This window comes from Mastigoproctus giganteus, chromosome 5 (genome assembly GCF_048544385.1).
Source record: "Mastigoproctus giganteus isolate SK-2022 chromosome 5, ASM4854438v1, whole genome shotgun sequence".
Taxonomy (NCBI): domain Eukaryota; kingdom Metazoa; phylum Arthropoda; class Arachnida; order Uropygi; family Thelyphonidae; genus Mastigoproctus; species Mastigoproctus giganteus.
This window is the reverse complement of record NC_143579.1, coordinates 139,269,838-139,292,885: the sequence shown is the minus strand read 5'-3', so window position 1 is coordinate 139,292,885 and position 23,048 is coordinate 139,269,838. Positions and strand designations below refer to the sequence as shown.

At 40.4% G+C, this 23,048-nt stretch overlaps 1 protein-coding gene across 1 annotated transcript in view; it reads right to left on the bottom strand.

Moving 5' to 3' along the window:
* LOC150085729 (uncharacterized) overlaps window positions 1–23,048 on the bottom strand; it is a 155,528-nt gene that overhangs the window by 49,148 nt on the left and 83,332 nt on the right. The window contains exon 3 of the mRNA XM_090373465.1: window positions 17,887–17,984. Coding sequence (XP_090229591.1) covers window positions 17,887–17,984 — 98 coding nt within the window. The remainder of the gene's footprint in view (window positions 1–17,886; window positions 17,985–23,048) is intronic.

The following is a 23,048-nucleotide window of genomic DNA, read 5'->3' as shown; positions in this document are numbered from 1 at the left end:
ACAATATGATCATTGTCACCCAGTGGGTGTTTTACATGCAGATTCTTAATGCATGAAGAATCACTGCTGATAACCAAATTAAGAGTATTGTTTCCTCTTGTTTACTTTCTAACATACTGTTTAAAAACAGTCATCCAATAAATGTACAAAAGTCTTGTTTGCATGTGGGTGACCAACCTACAAGTATGCTCTTTGTAGCCATACTGCACAATTGGCTATTCCTCTGCAGACTGGTACTTGAAGCACCTTCCTTGGTTTGGGATGTACAGTCTGACTTTGCAGCTTAAGTAGCCAGCTTGGGTAAGTTAAAGGCGAGGATTACATTCCACATAGGGACAAGTTTCCAATCTTGTTTGGAGACTTCTTTTTGTACCTATTACCCCTTGGTCACTGAGTATAAATTTTATTTATGGGAAATCAAGCAAGTCCCACATTGCAGTGATGACTTTTGAGGTATTAAGGGTGAATACCTTTATGGGTATTCTTGCAAGAGTAGAGATTTGGAGTAGTTTTTCTAAGTAATGGTCATTTTTTTTTTTACACACGTTGATCTTCATTTAAGTTGTCTCACCATTTTGGGAGAGCTGATAGCACTCTTTATACATTCTGTATAAGAAAGGGAGAGTGTACAGGGGCTGATCACTTATAGAATGTATTAGAAGAGAGGAATATAGTTTTCAACTGTGTCCATTTTTGGGCACTTGACAGAGAACTGGTTATAGTAGTAGTTTATTGTTTTTAATGGACTCGCTGGGGTACATTACCCCATATGAGTGAGTTATTGAGTTAGCATTAGTAGAGGCATATGATGCAAGCTCATACAGCATCAACAAAAAAAATCCCAATTCACCCAGCCATTCACTCCAAAAGTTTCTCTAGTTCTGCTTTGAATTTATTTAAGCTGTCAACTTCCAAAATGACAGATGGAAGTTTGTTCCAGAAATCAACCATCCACTGGCTAAAGGCAAATTTCTACACATCTATTCTACAATGGTCCTTCCTCAATTTCAATTTATGCCCCCTCAGGTGCTTACCCCAGGGCCTCACATCTAGTGAGTATGGGCTTGGCACATCCAGGGTCCTGAGCTGGATATCATCATTCTTCTCTTTCTTGGTGACTCCTTTACTTCTTTCTCTTTCTCACTCTCAGGGTAACTCGGGAATTTTTTTTGGCTGGTGCAGCATAAGCCTCAGGCTTCCTTGCACCATACGGCTAATAATAATAACAGAAAGGATGCAAGGAGCAATTAACCATAGATGCCGCAGTTATGGAGCAAGCCTACAAGAAGCACCGCAACCTATTCTTGGTCTACATCAATTACTGCAAAGGCCTTCAACTCCGTACTTCATAGCTAGCTAATAGAGACCCTGAAGATCCACAAGGTCAATCCGATAGTGACAAACTTCCTAGGAGCAACAATGGCGAAATGGAGTACCACCATTAAGGTCGAGAACATCACAACCAGGCCAATCTCCATTAGAAGAGGAATCTTTCAGGGAGATTCTCTGAGCCCACTGTGGTTCTGTCTAGCACTTAACGGCAGCAAGTATAGATATAACCTCAAAGAAGGAAGAAAGAACCTGTATAGCCTCACCCACCTGATGTACATGGATGACAACTCTATGCAGCAACCAAGAAGCAACTTGAGCAAGGACATCAGGATGGAATTTGGTCTAGACAAATGCAAGACCCACACACTGCACCAGGGAAAATTAGTTGGCCGACACTACCAGCTGCTGACTGGTAAAGAGATTGAAGTTATAACAGAAGGAGAGACCTATAAATACCTAGGGATGATGCAGGCTTAGCAGTTAGAGCACAAGGAAATCAAGAAGCACCTGACCGAAAAATATTATCAGAGACTCAGAAGCCTGCTGAAAGCAAAACTGAACGGAGGCAACACAGTTAAAGCCATAAACACCTACCTATACAGCTCCAGTACTAACATAGATTGAACTAACCGAGCTAGAAGATATCATGCGAAAGACAAGGACAATGATGACCAAGAGCCGCCAACACCACCCGAAGTCAGCAGTGAAGAGAATAATAATAGCTCGGAAAGAAGGAGGGAGGGGCCTGATAGAGCAACAGAAAACAGCGATAGTTAACCTGAAGGATTACTTCGAGAACAACACAGCACCACTCCACCAGGCCATAACGAAGATAGACAAAGCAGTATACCCCACTCACCCTAAGCGAGAAGTCTCCACCCAACCAGGAGGCACAAACAGAGCTAGAAAGATGGGCAGAGAAGACACTCCATGGCAGACACTACAATGACCTCCATCAAATCACATAGATAAAACTGCTTCAAATGCATGGCTCATGAGTGGGACGCTCTTCCCCGAGACTGAGTATTCATGCTTGCCATCCAAGACCAGGTAATCAACACCAGGATCTATAGAAAATACATTGCCAAGGAGCCCAGAGTGTTCGATGATGCATGTCGATGATGCCACCTGGCTTCAGAAACAATCCAACACATCACTGCGGGATACAAGATGATCACCCAGACTGAGTACACTCATAGAGATTACCAGGTGGCCAGGATAATACATCAGAAGCTAGCAAGAAAATACCAGTTGATCGAAGAAAGTGTACCGTACTACAAGTACGAACTCCAGGCAGTACTACAACCCACAAGCTGTACTGGGACCGCGCCATAATAACGGATAAGACCATCCCGCACAACAGACCAGACATAACCCTTGTGGACAAGATGGACAAAATTAGGAATCAAAGAGATGTGGCATATGCAACGTTACGATCATCCCGATCATCGTGTCAACCACAGGTATGGTGCCAAAGACTGTTTTTTTTTTTCTTCTTTGGTAGTTATTGGCGCATCGGCTTCTGTGGCCATAATGCACCTCCCAAGGTTTTTGCAGTACTTTGATCCAAGCCTGAGGTGGGATTCAAAACCGCGACCTTTGGGTTGCCAGGCAGGCGCTTTACCCACCTGCCTAGCCCGGTCAGTGCCAAAGACTGTACATAACAGCCTAGCAGCGAACACCTACAAGGAACTCCAGAAAGTCGCATCCTGAACACCTGTAGGATAGTCAGAGTTCCTTGACCAGTAGTAACACCAGACATAACAAGAACCACCCTGTGTGTTTCACAGCAATACCCCCCCAACCAGGGAGAAATAATATCCCATCAGCACTGAACTTACTCAAACCATTCAAGGCCTTATACACTTCAATCAGATCACCTCGCAGGTCCTTTGTCTCCAAACTCTGCAATTTGCAGAACTTAACCTTTGCCTTTCTTGGTAACAGCATCCCTTTGTTCCACTCACTAATCTCGTTCCCCTTTTCTATACTAGTTCTAACAGCTCTACATCATTTGCTAAAATGAGCCCTCCAGACCTGTATGCAGTACTCAAGATGGCCTGACCATTGCCTTATGCAAAGGAATAATAACCTTCTTATCCTTGCTAGCAAAATTCCTATATATCATTGATGAGACCTCATGAGCCACTCTTGCAGCCTTTCTGCACTGCTCAGAAAACTCCATATCTGACTGCATAATTACCCCCAGGTCTTTTACCCAGTGCAGTATCACACATTTGGTTACTGCTACCCATATGCAGTATTTTGCATTTGTTAATGTTAAACTTCAGTTGCCACCTCTCAGCCCATCTGCTAAACTTTTCTAGATCCTGTTGCACAAATGTACTATCGTTACTGTCATTAACAACCATACTAACTCTCGTATTGTTTGCAAACTTGGACATTACGCCTGATATGCCTTATCTTATATCAATATCATTGATAAATACTGAAGACAATAATGGGCCCAATGCAGAACCCTGGAGGACTCCACTAATAACATTAGTCCACGAAGGGCAGTGTCCATTAATTATCACTCTGTCTTCTCCCACAACAACAGATCAGCAGATCTCGACACGTGCCTGTACACCAGATTCATTAATGTGCATTAAATTTTAGGCATTTTAGCAAATCATATGTCAATTATCAATCAAATCATTTATCAATCCATGATTTATAACAGAAAAAAAAAAAAAAAAAAAGTAATGCTTTTATGTGCAAACCCAGAAGCACATTTCATTTCTGTGCATCTACCACCCATTCATTCTAACCAACCAGTGTATGGTAACAAACAATGTCCAGTGCTTCAGCTACAATATACAGTATATGGACAGCCAATGTGATATGTGCAGAAGAAATACTATATGCTGGATTTCTATTGTTTAATTTTAATAAAATTTTGGAAAGCTTGACAAATCATTGAAATATAAAATTTCAGGAAATCCATCCACTAGAGTTGAGTTATTAAATGAGATATGATGGAGAGACAAAGAAATAAGCAATGGTTTGAAAAATCTTTTTAAAAGGCCCAAATACAAAATTTCATGAAAATCCATCCACTAGGAGCAACATTATTATTATTATTAGCCATATGGTGTAAGGAAGACTGGGGCTTATGCTGCACCAGCCAAAAAAAATTCCTCGAGTTACCCTGAAAGTGAGAGAGAGAGAGAGAGAGAGAGAGAGAGTCACCAAGAAAGAGAAGAATGATGATATCCAGCTCAGGACCCTGGGTGTGCTAACCCCATCTCACCAGATGCAAGCATCTGGGGTTTTTTACATGCAGGTGGACACACAAAGTATCAAAGTATTTTTGTAGTCTGCAGCCTCCAGGGTTTCCCCTATTGCCGCGATTTTTCCTGTAAGTTTTTAAGCCGGCCTGTGTGTGTATGGGGAGGTTTTTGTCTGAGTGTGTGTTTTGTTGTGTGTGTATGCCGGCACCTGGAGACTTTGCAGCCAGGAGGCAGGAACTCATATATCCTGCATCCTGACTCCCGTCCCTAGCCACGTGGAGGCGCCCCAGGGAGTCTAGCTTTCACTAAAGGAGGTTCTAGGACCTCTTTGGAGTAAAAAAAAAAAAAAAAAAAAAAAACCAACATTGTGCCTCGGTCTCTTGCAGGGCTCAATCCTGTCCAAGAGTGAGGAGCGCGAGAGGAAAAACAAACAAAAAAAAAAAAAAAAAAAACATTGTGCCTCGGTCTCTTGCAGGGCTCAATCCTGTCCAAGAGTGAGGAGCGCGAGAGGAGGAGAAAAAAAAAAAAATAAAAATAAAAAATAAAATAAAAAATAAAAAAAATAAATAAATAAAAAAAATAAAAATAAAATAAAATAAATTTATAGCCAATGGCTTCAACCCAGTCCTTTAGGGCTATAACCAAGTTCAATGTTGTATTCTTACTTCTTGTGTTATTTCTCTGTCTCTTGCAGGGCTCAATCCTGACCAAGAGTGGGTTAGCAGTAACTAAGCACACAACAAAAAAAAAAAAAAAAAAAAAACATAAAATAACAATTCTTATTAAACAGGGTAAGGGTACTGTACTGTACTGTGCATATTTCTCTGCCTCTTGCAGGGCTCAATCCTGACCTGGAGAGAAATGGACGAGAAGCTTTAAAAAAAAAAAAAAAAAAAAAATTTTGCCAATGGCTTCAACCCAGTCCTTTAGGGCTATAACCAAGTTCATGTTGTATTTTTACTTCTTGTGTTATTTCTCTGTCTCTTGCAGGGCTCAATCCTGACCAAGAGTGGATTAGCAGCAACTAAGCACACACACACACAAAAAAAAAAAAAAAGTGTTCAGTTGTTATACACGTAGGTCCTGAACAGTAGGGTGCATTGTTATATGTTTTCCTAAGTACATGCTGCTCACATTGGGCAGTGGAGAGACTCTCTCTTTACAGCCTCGTGTGTGAAGAGTGATTGGCATTTCCTGCCATTCCCTCTCCATTCACCAGCATAGTATCTATTTCTATGTGCACTAGTAACCGTATCAATCAGAATTTAGGTAGAACTTTAACCAGGTCTTTTATGTCAATAAAGCAACCAAGGTTGCTTGTGTGAATGGCTGCAACCTAGTCTCTTAAGGCTTTAACCAAGTCTTTGTGCCTTTGCATACAAACATGGTTGTTTGTTGACAGTAGTCCGTTCTTTTAATCACGTCCTTGGGTTCCTTGTAGGGTTTTTCTTCTTTTAAATAGCTTCTCAGCGAATGTGGAGAGGAGGTGTAACGAAGCTTTAGAGGCTATGAGCTTTGGAAAGTCAGCTGCATTGTTTACGTTTGCACCTAGGAGTAAGGGTTGCTGGAGGTCTGTGTAGAGATGACAATTGAGGATCAGATGTTCCACCGTCTCCTCCGAGCCACAAAGGCAGAGTGGAGTGGGGGCCAGTCCAAGGTTGTGAAGTCTGGTGTTAATACTACCATGTCCTGTTAAAAGAAATGTTGTGGTCAGACTGTATTTCTTCCACTGTAGATTTTTACTGTGGTTATATACCTCGGGAATGAACTTGTATGTTTCTCGTCCGAAGTGAGAGGTATGCCAGGTATTTTGCCAGTCTGAGGTAAACTGGTTGTATAGACGGGTTTTATCCTCCTTGGGCGAGAGCTCCGGGTTGAAGGTGGACACACAGACAGACATGGTGAAAAGAATGGGTGCATATATGCTAACACCCCTGAAAAGGATGACTACCAGGAAAGGTGTAAATTTGCTTTCAGCCAAAGAGTAACTGATTGTTAGAATAAACTTCCATCCGGAAGTGAACAGTTTGAATAAACTTAAGTAAGCAAAGAAGCATTAGACAGCTGATAATGTGCATCATTTGCAACTAATAATACCAATACTAAATTGGTTTACTAACAAGGGGTTTACTTGCAAGCTCCTTGTTAGCAAACAAGGAGTCTACAAGTCCTTCTCTAAAAAGTAAATTAAAAAAAAAACATATTTGTGTAAAATACAAAATACTTTTAAAATTGATGCAATGGACATTTATTCAAAAAATAATCTATTAGAAACATGTGAAATTATAAATTAAGTAACAGTAGCATTTTGAAATATACGAACTGTGTTTTTTCAAGATTCTGCACAGTAACATATTCTCTGATGGAAATTGTTGGTTTACTTCTTTCATATACAGGGTGTTTTTGAAAAGTGATGGTCAATAATTTAAGGGTGAACTGTACAGATTACAATATGCAAAAAAAAGCCTAGTAAATATGGGTCCTTAAGTGAATCGTTTTTGAGATATTGCACATTTCTAGTTGGGATCCACCACTGACTTGTTTGTTTAGGGTAGGTTATGCTCATTCTCTCCCTTTCCCCAAGACATAGCAGGCATACAAGTACTTATCAAAGGATAGTCAAGACGTATGGTAATACGTCTTGACTATCCTTTGATAATCCTTGGTAAAGACGCTTGATATCAAGCGTCTTTACCAAGCATATTTCGAGGCCAAGCTATATTCTTGCGATTTATAAAGTGCTCTTGATAAGCGATTGAAATTATATTTTACGTTCACATTTCTTTAAACAGTTTTACTTTAAAAACAGTTCTATACTTGAAAAGTAACAAGTAGAACACAGGAAGGAAATACACCTTTCTTTACATTTTCCTCTATTTATATTTTTACTAATTAACTAACACTTCAACCGCTTGGCCTCCAAGCGGCACTGCTCCTGCCTCCCCGTGGCGGGGCCGGAAACCTGGGGAAAAATTTTCCTCCAGGGCGAAAAGGAGTAACGATGGATATAAATGACTATCCACCACTAGAGCCTTCAAATTCAAGGCCAGACAAACCAAATGATGATGACCTAAACCAACCAAAGAGGCTCCGAAGAGAAGTGCAAAGCAATGAGATGCCAAACTTCCTTGTAATTCATTCGCTCTCCAACCAGCCTGTCGGCAAATTATCACCATTTGTCATCCAAAGATTTTTGGAATCCATTGCTGGTACACCGAAAATGGTTAAACGACTGCAATCTGGAGACCTCCTAATCGAAACAGCCTCCTCAAAACATTCAGAATGGCTGCTTAAAACAACAACCTTTGCTGGGCTACCCGTATCTATCACTCCCCACAATACGTTAAACTCGTCAAAAGGTGTCATCACAGAGTGGGACCTGATTACAGTATCTGAAGAGGAATTAGTACAGGAACTGGGCAATCAAAAAGTAATTAGTGCAAAACGTATAAAGACCAAAAAAGATGAAAATCTTGTTCCAACCCGATGCATAATTTTAACATTCAGCACCCCAGATTTGCCATCCTCAGTAAAAGCTGGCTATTTAAACTGCCGAATACGGCCTTACATACCTAATCCCCTACGTTGCTTTAAATGCCAAAAATATGGACACTCGCAACAAGCATGTAGAGGTGATGCCATTTGTCCAATTTGTGGTTCCAAGGAGCATACACAAACAGACTGTTCAGCCTCAAGTCCCATTTGTCCCAACTGCAAAGAAAGTCACCCAGCCTTTTCCAAATCTTGTGAAATGTGGAAAATGGGGAAGAAAATCTAAAAATATAAAATAGAGCACAAAGTTACGTACCCCGAGGCACACAGACAGGTTATGTCGACCATGCCCAGTTGTTCATATGCATCTCACACGCGAAGCTTTAATTCAACAGCAGCTCAAACAGATGTATCAATACCTCCCTGCACATCTCTAGCTAACTGGGTTAAAAACACATTATCAAACCCTGTAAAAGACACACATCAAATTAAAATCTGTGACTCGACCAACACTCCAATCAGTATCCCAGTTGAGACTCGGACAGTCCCGCACGACAAAGAAAAACTAAAAACTACTAAACACAACAATAAACCTGAATCATTCACTGGTAGTATGGAAGTAGATGTAAACCCAGATCATGAAGAACCATTACTAGAACTTCACGCAAACGATACTATGGATACCGGTCGCCCTACCTTCCCGAAAAGAGACCGAAAAAAATCCTCCTCAAACAAAAAACAGTCAGATGAATCATCCTCAACTAAACCAAAATGAACCACAGCATCATACAGTGGAATTGCAGAGGCTTTCGTTCCAACACAGACGATATTCAATACCTAATGAATCAATATTCTCTGGTTGCCTTTTGTTTACAGGAAACTTACCTAACCACACAAATTTCCCCTTTGATAAAGAACTATTGCATTTATCGAAGAGATCGAAATACCGCTAGCTGCCCATGGTGGTATGGCAATCCTAGTAAATTCAAAGATCCCAACTAAACATATCCCACTTCAAACTAAAATAGAAGCTGTTGCTGTTCGTATAATTCTCCATAATGCAATAACACTAATCTCAATATACCTACCGCCAAACTGTACTAACTCTTTAAAAGATCTTGAAGACCTCTTTATACAGATATCTCCACCTCTCAGTATATTAGGAGACTTTAACGGGCACCATATGAGGACAACTGTTGCCGGTGCGGACATGCCTTTCTGCCGCTCTTGGAACAGAGAAGTTTTTTCTGATTTATTTTCTGCTTTATTAGTTTAAATTGACATATTAACTTATTTTATAGAGTAGCTTTATATTCCTATTTACGGTACTTAAGTTTAAAGTAACTTAGATAGAGATTTTGTAGGTATTACTTAGTATCGGAAAGGGTATCAAATCCACGTGTTTACCGTTCGTAAATAGCCGCCATTGTTATGGGAAAATTAATCAGTAAAATCTATTAATCTTGTCGAACTTCATTGGTAATTAAATTGTACTTTTAACTATATATATAACCACTTAGGTTACGTAACATAAATAATTAGTAAAAATAAATAATTAATGCATAACTTGATACGGAAGTTATATAAAGGGATTTCGTAGATAACACTCGTTACTAAAACATAAATATTTCGTAGATCACACTCGTTACTAAAACATAAATATTTCGTAGATAACACTCGTAGATTTCGTAGATAACACTCGTTACTGAAACATAAATATAGCGTTATACCTGTGTTGGGATACAAGTTTAGGATTTAATTTTGTACTGAAATTGAAATTTTATTGAAAGTAAATCGAAATCATGACTCAGAGCAGCAAAGCAAAAGGCTCATGCTAATGGGAATGCTGTGGCCCAGGGGAGAACTGACGGGGGCAGTTGCCCTCTGAATCACAGCCTTTTAAGATGCACTATTTGCTTGATGTTTGTGGAGCAGTCAGGTATGGGATATGATACTGCCATGGGGGATGTCTTTGTATGTGCGCGATGCAAGGAATGTAAGGAAATCAGGCGACAATTCGGCGTTGTTATGGGCCTATATGAGAGCTTAAAGGACAGGGTGGATGCCCTCGAAGGATTACAAGTGAGGGCCCATCAAGCTCTCAGCTGCCCACACCAATGCCAGAGCTTGCACTTGGTCATCGCGCAACACAGCGGCAACCCCCAAGGCAGAATGCGCTGGTCCCAAAGGAACTAGTAGTTGTTAGTGACTCTATTGTCAGGGAAACGGGAAACATGCTTTGTAAAAAGGATAGGTGGAACAGGACCAGGGTATGTCTGCCAGGGGCAAAGGTTGATGACGTTGTAGAGCGGATATCATCTTTTAAGGGCACAAAAGGTGATATAGTTGTACACGTTGGCACAAATGATATTAAGAGTAGAAGACCGGCGGAATTACTTAACAAGTACAGGTCACTGATGAAAAAAAGCCATGAATTAGGGTTGAATTTGAAAGTGTCTGGAATTCTGCCCAGACACGATAGGAGGGAGTATATGATGAGAGCCCTGTCGATCAATTCGGCCCTGGAAAGATTGTGCAGGGCTCAAGGGGTAGAATTTTTTCCAGCCTGTTAACAGGAGAGACTGCTTCTACAGGGATGGGATACACTTAAATAGAAAGGGTGCAAGAAGGTTTGCTGATGCTATCGAGGCAGTGTTAGGTGGGTCGGAAAACTGCTAGATTGGGGGATACAAGGACCAATAGATTAACAGTAGCCACTGGCAGAGGAGAAAGTGATTCTTGCACTGCTTCTATTGGAATGAGCAGCAGCCTGGAAAATAAGATGCAGGATATTTCAGAGACTGCTGGGAATCATGGGGATACAAGTAAACACATGGGTTGTGTTAGGGTGGCTAAGAGGAAGAGCAGGTGCATGTATACTTGCGTGTACACCAATGCTAGGAGTTTAGTAAATAAATTCGATGAATTTGAGGTATTGCTCAAAACATCAAAGGCAGATATTGTTGGGATATCAGAGACGTGGTGTCACACAGATATAAGGGATGCAGAACTGCAATTTGGGGAGTACAACGTCTACAGAAAGGATAGACAGGATATTAGTTAAGAAACACATAAAATCCAAGGAAGTGAAGCCAGTCGACATTGCTGGACAGTGCAGTGTCGAGTCAGTTTGGTGTGACATAAGCATTGGGAGATCAAAATTGAGAGTAGGAGTGTGCTATAGGCATAATGACTCTGATGAGTATAATAAGAAACTGTTCAGAGAAATAGAGTGGGCCAGTAAATCAGAGAGTCTTATAATGGGGGATTTTAATTTCCCAGATATTGACTGGAATTTGTGGGTTGATCACTCACACACTAGCAAGGCTTTTGTGGATTTATTGGATGATTGTTTTCTACATCAGCATGTTCGGGAGGCAACACTCTTGATTTGATTATCAGTAGTGATTCTTCATGCATTAAGAAAAGCATATAAATGAACCACTAGGTGGCAGTGATCACAGTGTTCTGAAGTGGGAGTTACTCAAAGAGGTAACTACCATTAGGGGTAAAGGGAAGGGGTATTGCTTTCGTAAAGGCGACTACGATGGACTGAGACAGTATTTAAAAATCTATACAGTGGGATCAACTGTGATGATGTTATCAACAGCAAATTCAAAAGGGGAAGCATTCAAAGAACTTATCTTGGAAGCTACTAGGCTTTACATACCAACTAAGAAATATTGTTCAAGGTTTAGGCCTAAATGGATGTCAGATGAACTAATGAGGCATATGGCAGAGAAGAAAAATGCATGGGATACATACAAATTAACACGTGACACAGAAGACTATGATAGATACAAGTTGATCTGTAACCAAGTTACAAAGGAGGTTAGGCAGGTGAAGGCAGATTACGAGAGATCCTTGGCAAGGGATGCGAAGAAAAACAGCAAAGAGTTCTTTACTTATGTAAACTCTAGAAGGAAGGGGATGAATCAGATTGGTCCACTTGATATTGATGGGTCAACTGTTGATGACCCTGCTCAGGTAGCTAACAAACTAAATGAATATTTTGCATCGACATTCACACATGAGGAGTTATTCAGCGAGGGGAATTCCAGAGGTGTATTCAACTCTAGCAGTAAGCTAGAGAATCTTGTAATAACTGAGAGTAAAGTGGAGGAGAAATTGTTGAAGATAAACACAGGAAAAGCACCTGGGGTGAATGGGATCTATCCAGTTATATTAAAGGAGGCAGCAAAACAAGTAAGCAAACCCTTAGCCATAATTACGAGAGCTTCCTTGGACTCAGGGGAGGTACCCATGGACTGGAGATGTGCAAATGTGACCCCAATTCACAAGGGAGGATCAAAGGCTGACACAAGTAATTATAGACCTGTGAGTTTAACTTCTGTTCCCAGAAAATTAATGGAGGCACTGGTTAAAGAAGCACTGCAGGATCATCTAGACAAGACTTCAGTTATAGCTCGGACACAGCATGGTTTTGTTAAGGGGAAGTCTTGCCTGACCAATTTGATTGGATACTATGATGCAGTCACAAAAGAACTGGATGCAGGGAATAACTTTGATATTATATACTTGGATCTTAGAAAGGCTTTTGATACTGTTGCACATGGAAGACTGCTGCACAAATTGGAGCAGTGTGGCATTGGAGGCAAATTGCTGCTATGGATAAAGGGGTGGTTGAGGGGGAGAAGACAGAGAGTGGTAATCAATGGACACTGCTCATCGTGGACTAATGTTATTAGTGGAGTCCCTCAGGGTTCAGTATTGGGTCCTTTATTGTTTTCTGTATTTATAAATGATATTGATGATGGTATATCAAGCTTAATGTCCAAGTTTGCAGACGATACGAAGGTTGGCAGGGTTGTCAAGAACACTACTGACACTATGCTGCTGCAACAGGATCTGGAAAGGTTGAGCAGTTGGGCTGAGAGGTGGCAAATGAAGTTTAACATTGACAAATATAAAGTACTACATATGGGAAACAGCAACCCCAGAGCAATGTATCAACTCTGTGGTCCTACACTGACAGTGGTAGAGAATGAAAGGGACCTGGGGGTGGTTGTGCAGGCAGATATGAAGTTCTCTGAGCAGTGCAGACAGGCTGCAAGAGTAGCTCATGGTGTATTGTCAATGATATATAGGAATTTTTCTAGCAGGGATAAGGAGGTGATTATTCCCTTGTATAAGGCAATGGTCAGGCCACACCTAGAGTACTGTATACAGGCCTGGAGGCCTCATTTCAAGAAGGATGTAGAGCTGCTGGAACGAGTACAGAGAAGGGCAACAAGATTAGTGAATGGAACAAAGGGGTGCTCTTACGAAGAAAGGCTTAAGTTTTGCGAATTACAGTGTCTGGAGACTAGGCACCAGCGAGGTGATCTGATAGAGGTGTACAAAGCCTTGAATGGTTTGAGCATGCTCAATGCTGATGAGATTCTTCCTCTTGCTCAGAATAATCACCTGAGAGGGCATAAATTCAAATTGAGGAACGACAGATGTAGGATAGATGTGCGGAAATTTGCCTTTAGCCAGCGGGTGGTTGGTAGGTGGAACAGACTTCCATCCCTTGTCGTGGAAACTGATAGCCTAAATAAGTTTAAGGCTCAGCTGGACAGGTATTTCGAACTAACAGAGGGGTGAAATGGAAGTGGTTATTATTTATTTATTTATTTTACTTTATTTTTTTATTTATTTATTTATTTTTTTTTTTTGGCTGATGCTGCATAAGCTTGCTTTCTTGCATCAAATGCCTCTACTAATGCTAATGCTAACCACCCATTATGGGGCTCTCCTAAATTGGATAGACAAGGCCGACTAATTGAAAGTTTTTTGGATGCACTAAATCTCACTATACTCAATACAGGTGCACCGACACACGTACAGCTTCCAACAGGACACACCTCAGCAATAGATCTCTCAATTTGTTCACCAGTACTAGTCCCAGCCATAGAGTGGTATGTAATAAACGATCCCATGGGCAGTGACCACTTCCCAATAGTATGCAACTTTCTGAAAGCAAAGACTCCTTCAATTCAACCCTGCAGAAAGTGGAAATTTGTCCGAGCAGACTGGGCAAAATTTCAATTATCAATTGACCTCGATGAGGAAAAAATCCGCTTCCAGCACATTGATGATGTGACAGATTACATCACGTCGCATCTTCTAAATGTGGCTAAAGCCACGATACCACTATCAAATCTGCCGGGCCGAAAGCATTATAATTACTGGTGAAATGACAAATGCACCACAGCAAAGAGAGCAAAAAATAAAGCTTGGAATTTGTTTCGGAAATGTCCGAGCACAGTCAATCTCATTAATTATAAGAAATTAAGGGCAAAAGCACGCTTCATACAAAAGCAAGCAAAGAAAGAATCCTGGACCCGTTTTGCATCCAGTTTTCACAGAAATACCGATCCCAAAATAATATGGAAAAAAATTAGACAGCTGTCTGGTAAGTTTCCTACCATACCTTCTCCAATCCTCTCCTGGAATGGGAAAGATCTCTCTAATCCTGTAGATATAGCTAATGCTTTAGGCAATACTTTTGCAGAAATCTCAGCAATGTCAGCCTATACTACCTCATTCCAAAGAATTAAAAACACTAAAGAAAAGCATGCTATTCATTTTCAAACTACCCGTCTTCTCCCATATAACAAACCTCTGCAATATTCTGAACTTTTACATGTCATTAGAACAGCTCGCAATGGTGCTGCTGGGCCAGATGGGATTTATTATGTCATGCTACAACATCTTGATGACAAAGCTTCGTGCTTGCTGCTGATTTTTTACAATCGCATATTTTTAGAAAATGTTTTTCCAGCATCTTGGCATCACTCTACAATTTTGGCATTCCTGAAGCCTGGAAAAGATCCATCCAACCCAAATAGCTATAGATCCATATCTCTCTCTCAAGCTGCCTCAGTAAAATCCTTGAGAAAATTATCCACAGAAGACTCATCTGGATCATTGAGTCGGAACATCTAATGAGCCATAGTCAATATGGCTTTCATCAAAACAGATCATGCTTAGATCTTATGGTCAAGGCCGAATTTGCCATCCGTAATGCTTTTGTCAAACATGAACATCTAGTAATGGTTTCAATAGACATAGAGAAGGTTTTTGATACCACCTGGCAGTATGGTATACTTAGTGATCTTTACCTTCTCGGACTACGAGGCAATCTTCCTATATTCGTTCAGAACTTTCTACATACTAGATCATTTCAAGTTCGATATCAACATGCCCTTTCCCCAACTTTCATCCAGGAAGAAGGTGTTCCACAGGGATCAGTACTGAGTGCCACTCTTTTTGCTCTGAGAATAGATTCTATCACTAAGCAGCTTCCAAATACAATTGAGACTTACCTTTATGCAGATGACCTTTCCATCTCCTGTCATTCTCAAAACATGAGGTCTATTGAAAGACAGCTTCAGATATCACTTAATAAAATTCAACAATGGGCGAGCCTCAACGGCTATCGGCTCTCGCAGCAGAAAACAGTTGCCATCCATTTCTGTAGACAACGCAAACTTCATCCAGATCCTGAACTTCAAATTTCTAACGTCTTTGTCCCGGTCACCAGCAACATCCGATTTCTAGGATTATAAGTTAAATTTCCTAGATCATATTAAAAATGTACGGACTTCATGTCTAAAAAAGTTAAACATACTCAGAGCAGTTTTATCTGCCCAAACATGGGGTGCAGATCGTACTTCCCTTCTTCGGTTATACAGGGCATTAATCAGATCCCGTCTCGATTATGGTGCTCCAATCTATGATTCTGCCAGAAAGAGTGCATTACGCTGGCTTGATCCCATTCAGCACAGTGCTTTGAGAAATGCAATTGGTGCATTCAGAACATCGCCAGTACATAGTCTCTACATTGATGCTCATGAGCCCCCACTAACTTTACGCAGGAAAACACTGTTACTGAAATATGCTGTCAAGATACAAAGTTGTGCCTCTCATCCCGTTCGGTCATACCTTTTTAACCCACCATTAGAAATCCTATACAGAAACAAGCCTAGCATAGTAAAACCGCTGGTCTTCGCCTTCTTGAACTGGTGCAAGTTTGGAATATTTCTATCCATTCCGTAAAGCAAGTAGCAACTTATACTCAACCTCCATGGACTCCTCCTACTCTTCCAATCTGTGACACTTACCTCTGTCAATGGAGAAAATTCTTTGCAAGCATCAAATATCAACCAAATTCATGCAGTTCACATTCAAAGATATTCTGATTTCTCCCCAATTTATACAGATGGCTCTAAATCTAATTCAAATGTTGGAGCAGCAGCAGTGTTTCCCAATACAATTGTATCAGCTTCCCTTCCGTCAGAATTTAGTATATTTTCTGCTGAATGATACGCAATAAAACTAGCTTTAGAAAATCTCCATTCTAACTGTTCCTTAAAATCTGTTATTTACACTGATTCCCTCAGCTCAATCATGTCGTTATGTAATTCCTCAGATAAAGTTCACCCTGTTCTAGATGAAATCAGAAGCTTATTACTGCAAGTTAAAGAACCCAATCAACAGGTCACTTTTTTCTGGATTCCAGCACATTCCGGTATTTTAGGCAATGAACTGGCCGATAAAGCTGCAAAAAATCCAACTACCTTAGATTTAACCAACATCCCTGTTCCAGCATCAGATTATGCACTAACCATTCATGCTGCTTGCCTATCACAATGGACAGCACTGTGGCACTCTCAGACTAATAATAAACTCTTTCAGTTTAAACAAGACCCAAAAATTTGGCACTCCAGTGTCCGTACATCGAGACAAGAAGAAGTAGTCCTCTCAAGGGCAAGAATAGGACATACTCATCTGACCCACCTTCATTTACTGACAGGAGATGATCCACCACAATGTACACATTGTTCTAACAATTTGACTGTAAAACATATTCTTATTGTCTGCTCCTATTATAAACAAGCCAGAAGTTCATCCTTGATCTCACTGGTTAATCTACATAAACCAATAACTCTTGAAAACCTGATTGGTGATAAGGCAAATATTTCTGAATTTTTTGACTTTCTCAGGCAAACTGAGCTTTTTAATTATTTCTGATTTCAGATTTTCTTCTGATTTATGGAAAACTCATGTTTTAATATAATAAGTGAATAGGCACATTATAGCCTTAGCAGCTTATGTGCCATTAAGCCTCCATAACAACAACAGCAGCAGCAGCACTAGAGGCTGCATGTTTGTACCAAGAAGCATTTTCCCGCCGAAGGCAACCCAACAGGCACACATTTGCCTTAGAGAACATGGGCACTTCGCACATGGAGTATGAGCAGGTAGGCCCAGAAGCATAACACCAGATGTTGAGGAAAGGGTGTTAGAAAGAATAGAACAAAATCCAGGAATTTTGACAAGGAAGGTTGCTCTGCAAGAGTGTATACTGAGTCATAGCAGTGTGTGGCAAATTTTACATCACCAATTACTGTACCCCTACCATATCTGGTGTGTACAAGGTCTCAGCAATACAGACTACCCTCCCAGAGTGCTCCCATAGTCAGTGGCGAATCTTAACAGAAATGTGCATTATCTCGAAAATGGTTCATTTGCGGCCTGATGTTCACTGGGACTTTTTTGCTTATTTTAGATTGTACTTTTTACCTTTAAATTATAGACCATCAATTTTGAAACACTCTGTATATAGCTAATGTCTTGGCAGCAGAAGGCTCTCTATGCAAGTATGCTGCAGAAGAACAGCCAAGAACAAAATAGCCAAAGGAAAAATTTTTTCTGACATTTGTGCCTAATACAATGTCACTTCTAGTTCTCTGAATTTATTTTCATGCAAATTTTAACTGAAAATTTTAATAAAATTTGAATAAAAAAAAATTAAACTTACTCTTTTACAGGAGTATTAGGCTTCACGTTTGCTGAACATGATGTTGATTCTTTATTTGTTGCAAGCTTTCTCTTAGAAGACAGTTCTGTTTTATTTACCTAAATAGTAAAAGTAATAAAGTAATTACTCTAATGTTAAAAGGAAATGTAATTTCTAAGATAACTATATACACAAGGTGTGACTAGAAAGTAAAGAGAATGAATCTTGTGTGGTCAATGTAAACAAATGTATACAGGCACATATTTGTACTTGTACTTTCAAGCAGCATTACTTTCGGGAGAGAACAGTCAATCTTGTGTTAGCATTAGCATTAGCATTAGCATTAGCATTAGTAGAGGCATTTGATGCAAGAAAGCAAGCTTATGCAGCATCAGCCAAAAAAAAAAAAAAAAAACCCACTTCCACTTCACCCCTCTGTTCGTTCAAAATACCTGTCCAGCTGAGCCTTAAACTTATTTAGGCTATCAACTTCCACGACAAGGGATGGAAGTCTGTTCCACCCACCAACCACCCGCTGGCTAAAGGCAAATTTCCGCACATCTATCCTACATCTGTCTTTCCTCAATTTGAATTTATGCCCTCTCAGGTGATTTTTCTGAGCTAGAGGAAGAATCCCATCAGCATTGAGCATGCTCAAACCATTCAAGGCTTTGTACACCTCTATCAGATCACCCCGCTGGTACCTAGTTTCCAGACACTGTAATTTGCAAAACTTAAGCCTTTCTTCGTAAGAGAACCCCTTTGTCCCATTCACCAATCTAGTTGCCCTTCTCTGTACTCGTTCCAGCAGCTCTACATCCTTCCTGAAATGAGGCCTCCAGGCCTGTATACAGTACTCTAGGTGTGGCCTGACCATTGCCTTATACAAGGGAATAATCACCTCCTTATCCCTGCTAGAAAAATTCCTATATATCATTGACAATACACCATGAGCTACTCTTGCAGCTCGTCTGCACTGCTCAGAGAACTTCATATCTGCCTGCACCACCACCCCCAGGTCCCTTTCATTCTCTACCACTGTCAGTGTAGTACCACAGAGTTGATACGTTGCTCTGGGGTTGCTGTTTCCCATATGTAGTACTTTACATTTGTCAATGTTAAACTTCATTTGCCACCTCGAAGCCCATCTGCTCAACCTTTCCAAATCCTGTTGCAGCAGCATAGTGTCAGTAGTGTCCTTGACAACCCTGCCAACCTTCGTATCGTCTGCAAACTTGGACATTAAGCCTGATATACCATCATCAATATCATTTATAAATACAGAAAACAATAAAGGCCCCAATACTGAACCCTGAGGGACTCCACTAATAACATTAGTCCACGATGAGCAGTGTCCATTGATTACCACTCTCTGTCTTCTCCCCTCAACCACCCCTTTATCCATAGCAGCAACTTGCCTCCAATGCCACACTGAGCAGTCCTTCCATGTGCAACAGTATCAAAAGCCTTTCTAAGATCCAAGTATATAATATCAAAGTTATTCCCTGCATCCAGTTCTTTTGTGACTGCATCATAGTATCCAATCAAATTGGTCAGGCAAAGACTTCCCCTTAACAAAACCATGCTGTGTCCTAGCTATAACTGAAGTCTTGTCTAGATGATCCTGCAGTGCTTCTTTCACCAGTGCCTCCATTAATTTTCCGGGAACAGAAGTTAAACTCACAGGTCTATAATTACTTGTGTCAGCCTTTGATCCCCCTTTGTGAATTGGGGTCACATTTGCACATCTCCAGTCAATGGGTACCTCCCCCTGAGTCCCAAGGAAGCTCTCATAATTATGGCTAAGGGTTTGCTTACCTCCTTTGCTGCCTCCTTTAATATAACTGGATAGATCCCATCCACCCCAGGTGCCTTTCTTGTGTTTATCTTCAACATTTTCTCCTCCACTTTGCTCTCAGTTATTACAAGATTCTCTAGCTTACTGCTAGAGTTGAATACACCTCTGGCATTCCCCCTCGCTGGAATAACTCCTCATGTGTGGAATGTCGATGCAAAATATTCATTTAGTTTTGTTAGCTACCCGAGCCAGGGTCATCAACAGTTGACCCATCGATCTCAAGTGGACCAATCTGATTCATCCCCCTTCCTTCTAGAGTTTACATAAGTAAAGAACTCTTTGCTGTTTTTTCTTCGCATCCCTTGCCAAGGATCTCTCGTAATCTGCCTTCGCCTGCCTAACCTCCTTTGTAACTTGGTTACAGATCAACTTGTATCTATCATAGGCTTCCATGTCACCCATTAATTTATATGTATCCCATGCATTTTTCTTCTCTGCCACATGTCTCATTAGTTCATCTGACAACCATTTAGGCCTAAACCTTGAACAATATTTCTTAGTTGGTATGTAAAGCCTAGTAGCTTCCCACAATAAGTTCTTTGAATGCTTCCCATTTTGAATTTGCTGTTGGCAATATCATCAGTTGATCCCACTGTATAGAATTTTAAATACTGTCTCAGTCCATTGTAGTCGCCTTTACGAAAGCAATACCCCTTCCCTTTACCCCTAATGGTAGTTACCTCTTTGAGTAACTCCCACTTCAGCACACTGTGATCACTGCCACCAAGTGGTTCATTTATCTGCAGATTCTTAATGCATGAAGAATCACTACTGATAATCAAATCAAGAGTATTACTCCCTCTAGTTGCCTCCCGAACATGCTGATGTAGAAAACAATCATCCAATAAATCCACAAAAGCCTTGCTACTGTGTGAGTGACCAGCCCCCAAATTCCAGTCAATATCTGGGAAATTAAAATCCCCCATTATAAGACTCTCTGATTTACTGGCCCACTCTATTTCTCCGAACAGTTTCTTATTATACTCATCAGAGTCATTAGGCCTATAGCACACTCCTACTCTCAATTTTGATCTCCCAATGCTTATGTCACACCAAACTGACTCGACACTGCACTGTCCAGCGATGTCGACTGGCTTCACTTCCTTGGATTTTATGTGTTTTTTAACTAATAGCATAACCCCTCCTCCCTTCCTATCCTGTCTATCCTTTCTGTAGACATTGTACTCCCCAAATTCCAGTTCTGCATTTCTTATATCTGTGTGACACCACGTCTCTGAAATCCCCACAATATCTGCCTTTGATGTTTTGAGCAATACCTCAAATTCATCAAATTTATTTACTAAACTCCTAGCATTGGTGTACACACAAGTATACATGCACCTGTTCTTTTTCTTAGCTACCCTAACACAACCCATGTGTTTACTTGTACCCCAATGATTCCCAGCAGTCTCTGAAATATCCTGCATCTTATTTTCCAGGCTGCGGCTCATTCCAATAGAAGCAGTGCAAGAATCACTTTCACCTCTGCCAGTGGCTACTGTTAATCTATTAGTCCTTGTATCCCCCCAATCTAGCAGTTTTCCGACCCACCTAACATTGCCTCGATAGCATCAGCAAACATTCTTGCACCCTTTCTATTTAAGTGTATCCCATCCCTGTAGAAGCAGTCTCTCCTGTTAACAAGTACAGACCAGGCTGAAAAAAATTCTACCCCTTGAGCCCTGCACAATCTTTCCAGGGCCGAATTGATTGACAGGGCTCTCATCATATACTCCCTCCTATCGTGTCTGGGCAGAATTGCAGACACTTTCAATTTCAACCCTAATTCACGGCTTTTTTTCATCAGTGACCTGTACTTGTCAAGTAATTCCGCCGGTCTCCTACTCTTAATGTCATTAGTGCCAACGTGTACAACTATATCACCTTTTGTGCCCTTAAAAGATGATATCCGCTCTACAACGTCATCAACTTTTGCCCCTGGCAGACATACCCTGGTCCTATTCCACCTATCCTTTTTACAAAGCATGTTTCCCGTTTCCCTGACAATAGAGTCACCAACAACTACTAGTTCCTGTGGGACCAGCGCATTCTGCCTTGGGGGTTGCCGCTGTGTTCCGCGATGACCAAGTGCAAGCTCTGGCATTGGTGTGGGCAGCTGAGAGCTTGATGGGCCCCTCACTTGTAATCCTTCGAGGGCATCCACCCTATCCTTCAAGCTCTCATATAGGCCCATAACAACGCTGAGTTGTCGCCTTATCTCCTTACACTCCTTGCATCGCACACACACAAAGACATCCCCCATGGCAGTATCATGTCCCATACTTGACTGCTCCGCAAACATCAAGCAAATAGTGCATCTTACAAGGCTGTGATTCAGAGGACAACTGCCCCCCTCAGTTCTCCCCTGGTCCACAGCATTCCCATTAGCTTGAGCCCTTTGCTTTGCTGCTCTGGTTTGAGTCATGATTTAGATTTACTTTCAATAAAATTTCAATTTCTGTACAAAATTAAATCCTAAACTTGTATCCAAACACAGTTATAACGCTATATTTATGTTTCAGTAACGAGTGTTATCTACGGAATATTTACGTTTCAGTAACGAGTGTTATCTACGAAATATTTACGTTTCAGTAACGAGTGTTATCTGCGAAATCCCTTTATATAACTTTCGTATCAAGTTATGTATTAATTATTTGTTTTTACTAATTATTTATGTTACGTAACCTAAGTGGTTATATGTATAATTAATTATGTTAAATAAAATTAATTATATTACGTTTGTAATCTAAGTCGTTATATGTATTTATTTAAACGTACAATTTAACTGCTAACGAAGTTCAACTAACGCTATCTAGTACGGTATATCGTATCACAAAGGCGGGAAAATTACGAACGGTTAGCGGAGTTGAAACACGTGGAAACCTTTACCGATACTTTTATGCAATTACAAGGCCGAGTAAAGAATAAATACACCAAATTAATCAGAAAATCACAAAATAATGTTATACTACTAAATTTAAATCAAAAGTTTTAGAAAAACAATAATTTCAAATCAATAAATAAGAAAAATCCACTTAGCGGCTTTGAAAACGACCGTCTCTAGTAGCCTCGTCAGCATAAAAGCAAAAAGTTAATGGCAATAGTGAACAGAAGTTTATTGTTTTGTGTCAACATACAAATTACTAACTATTGATTAGAACTAAAGTTTTAGCTCTACACAATAGTTAGCAATTTGTTTTAGAGTTTTGATATATTTTGCAACCACTGTTGCTCTTTAGATAGAACTTTATTATTTTTATGTAGCCAGAATTACCATTGACAAACAAAGTACTGCATATGGGTAACAGCAATCTCAATATACCAA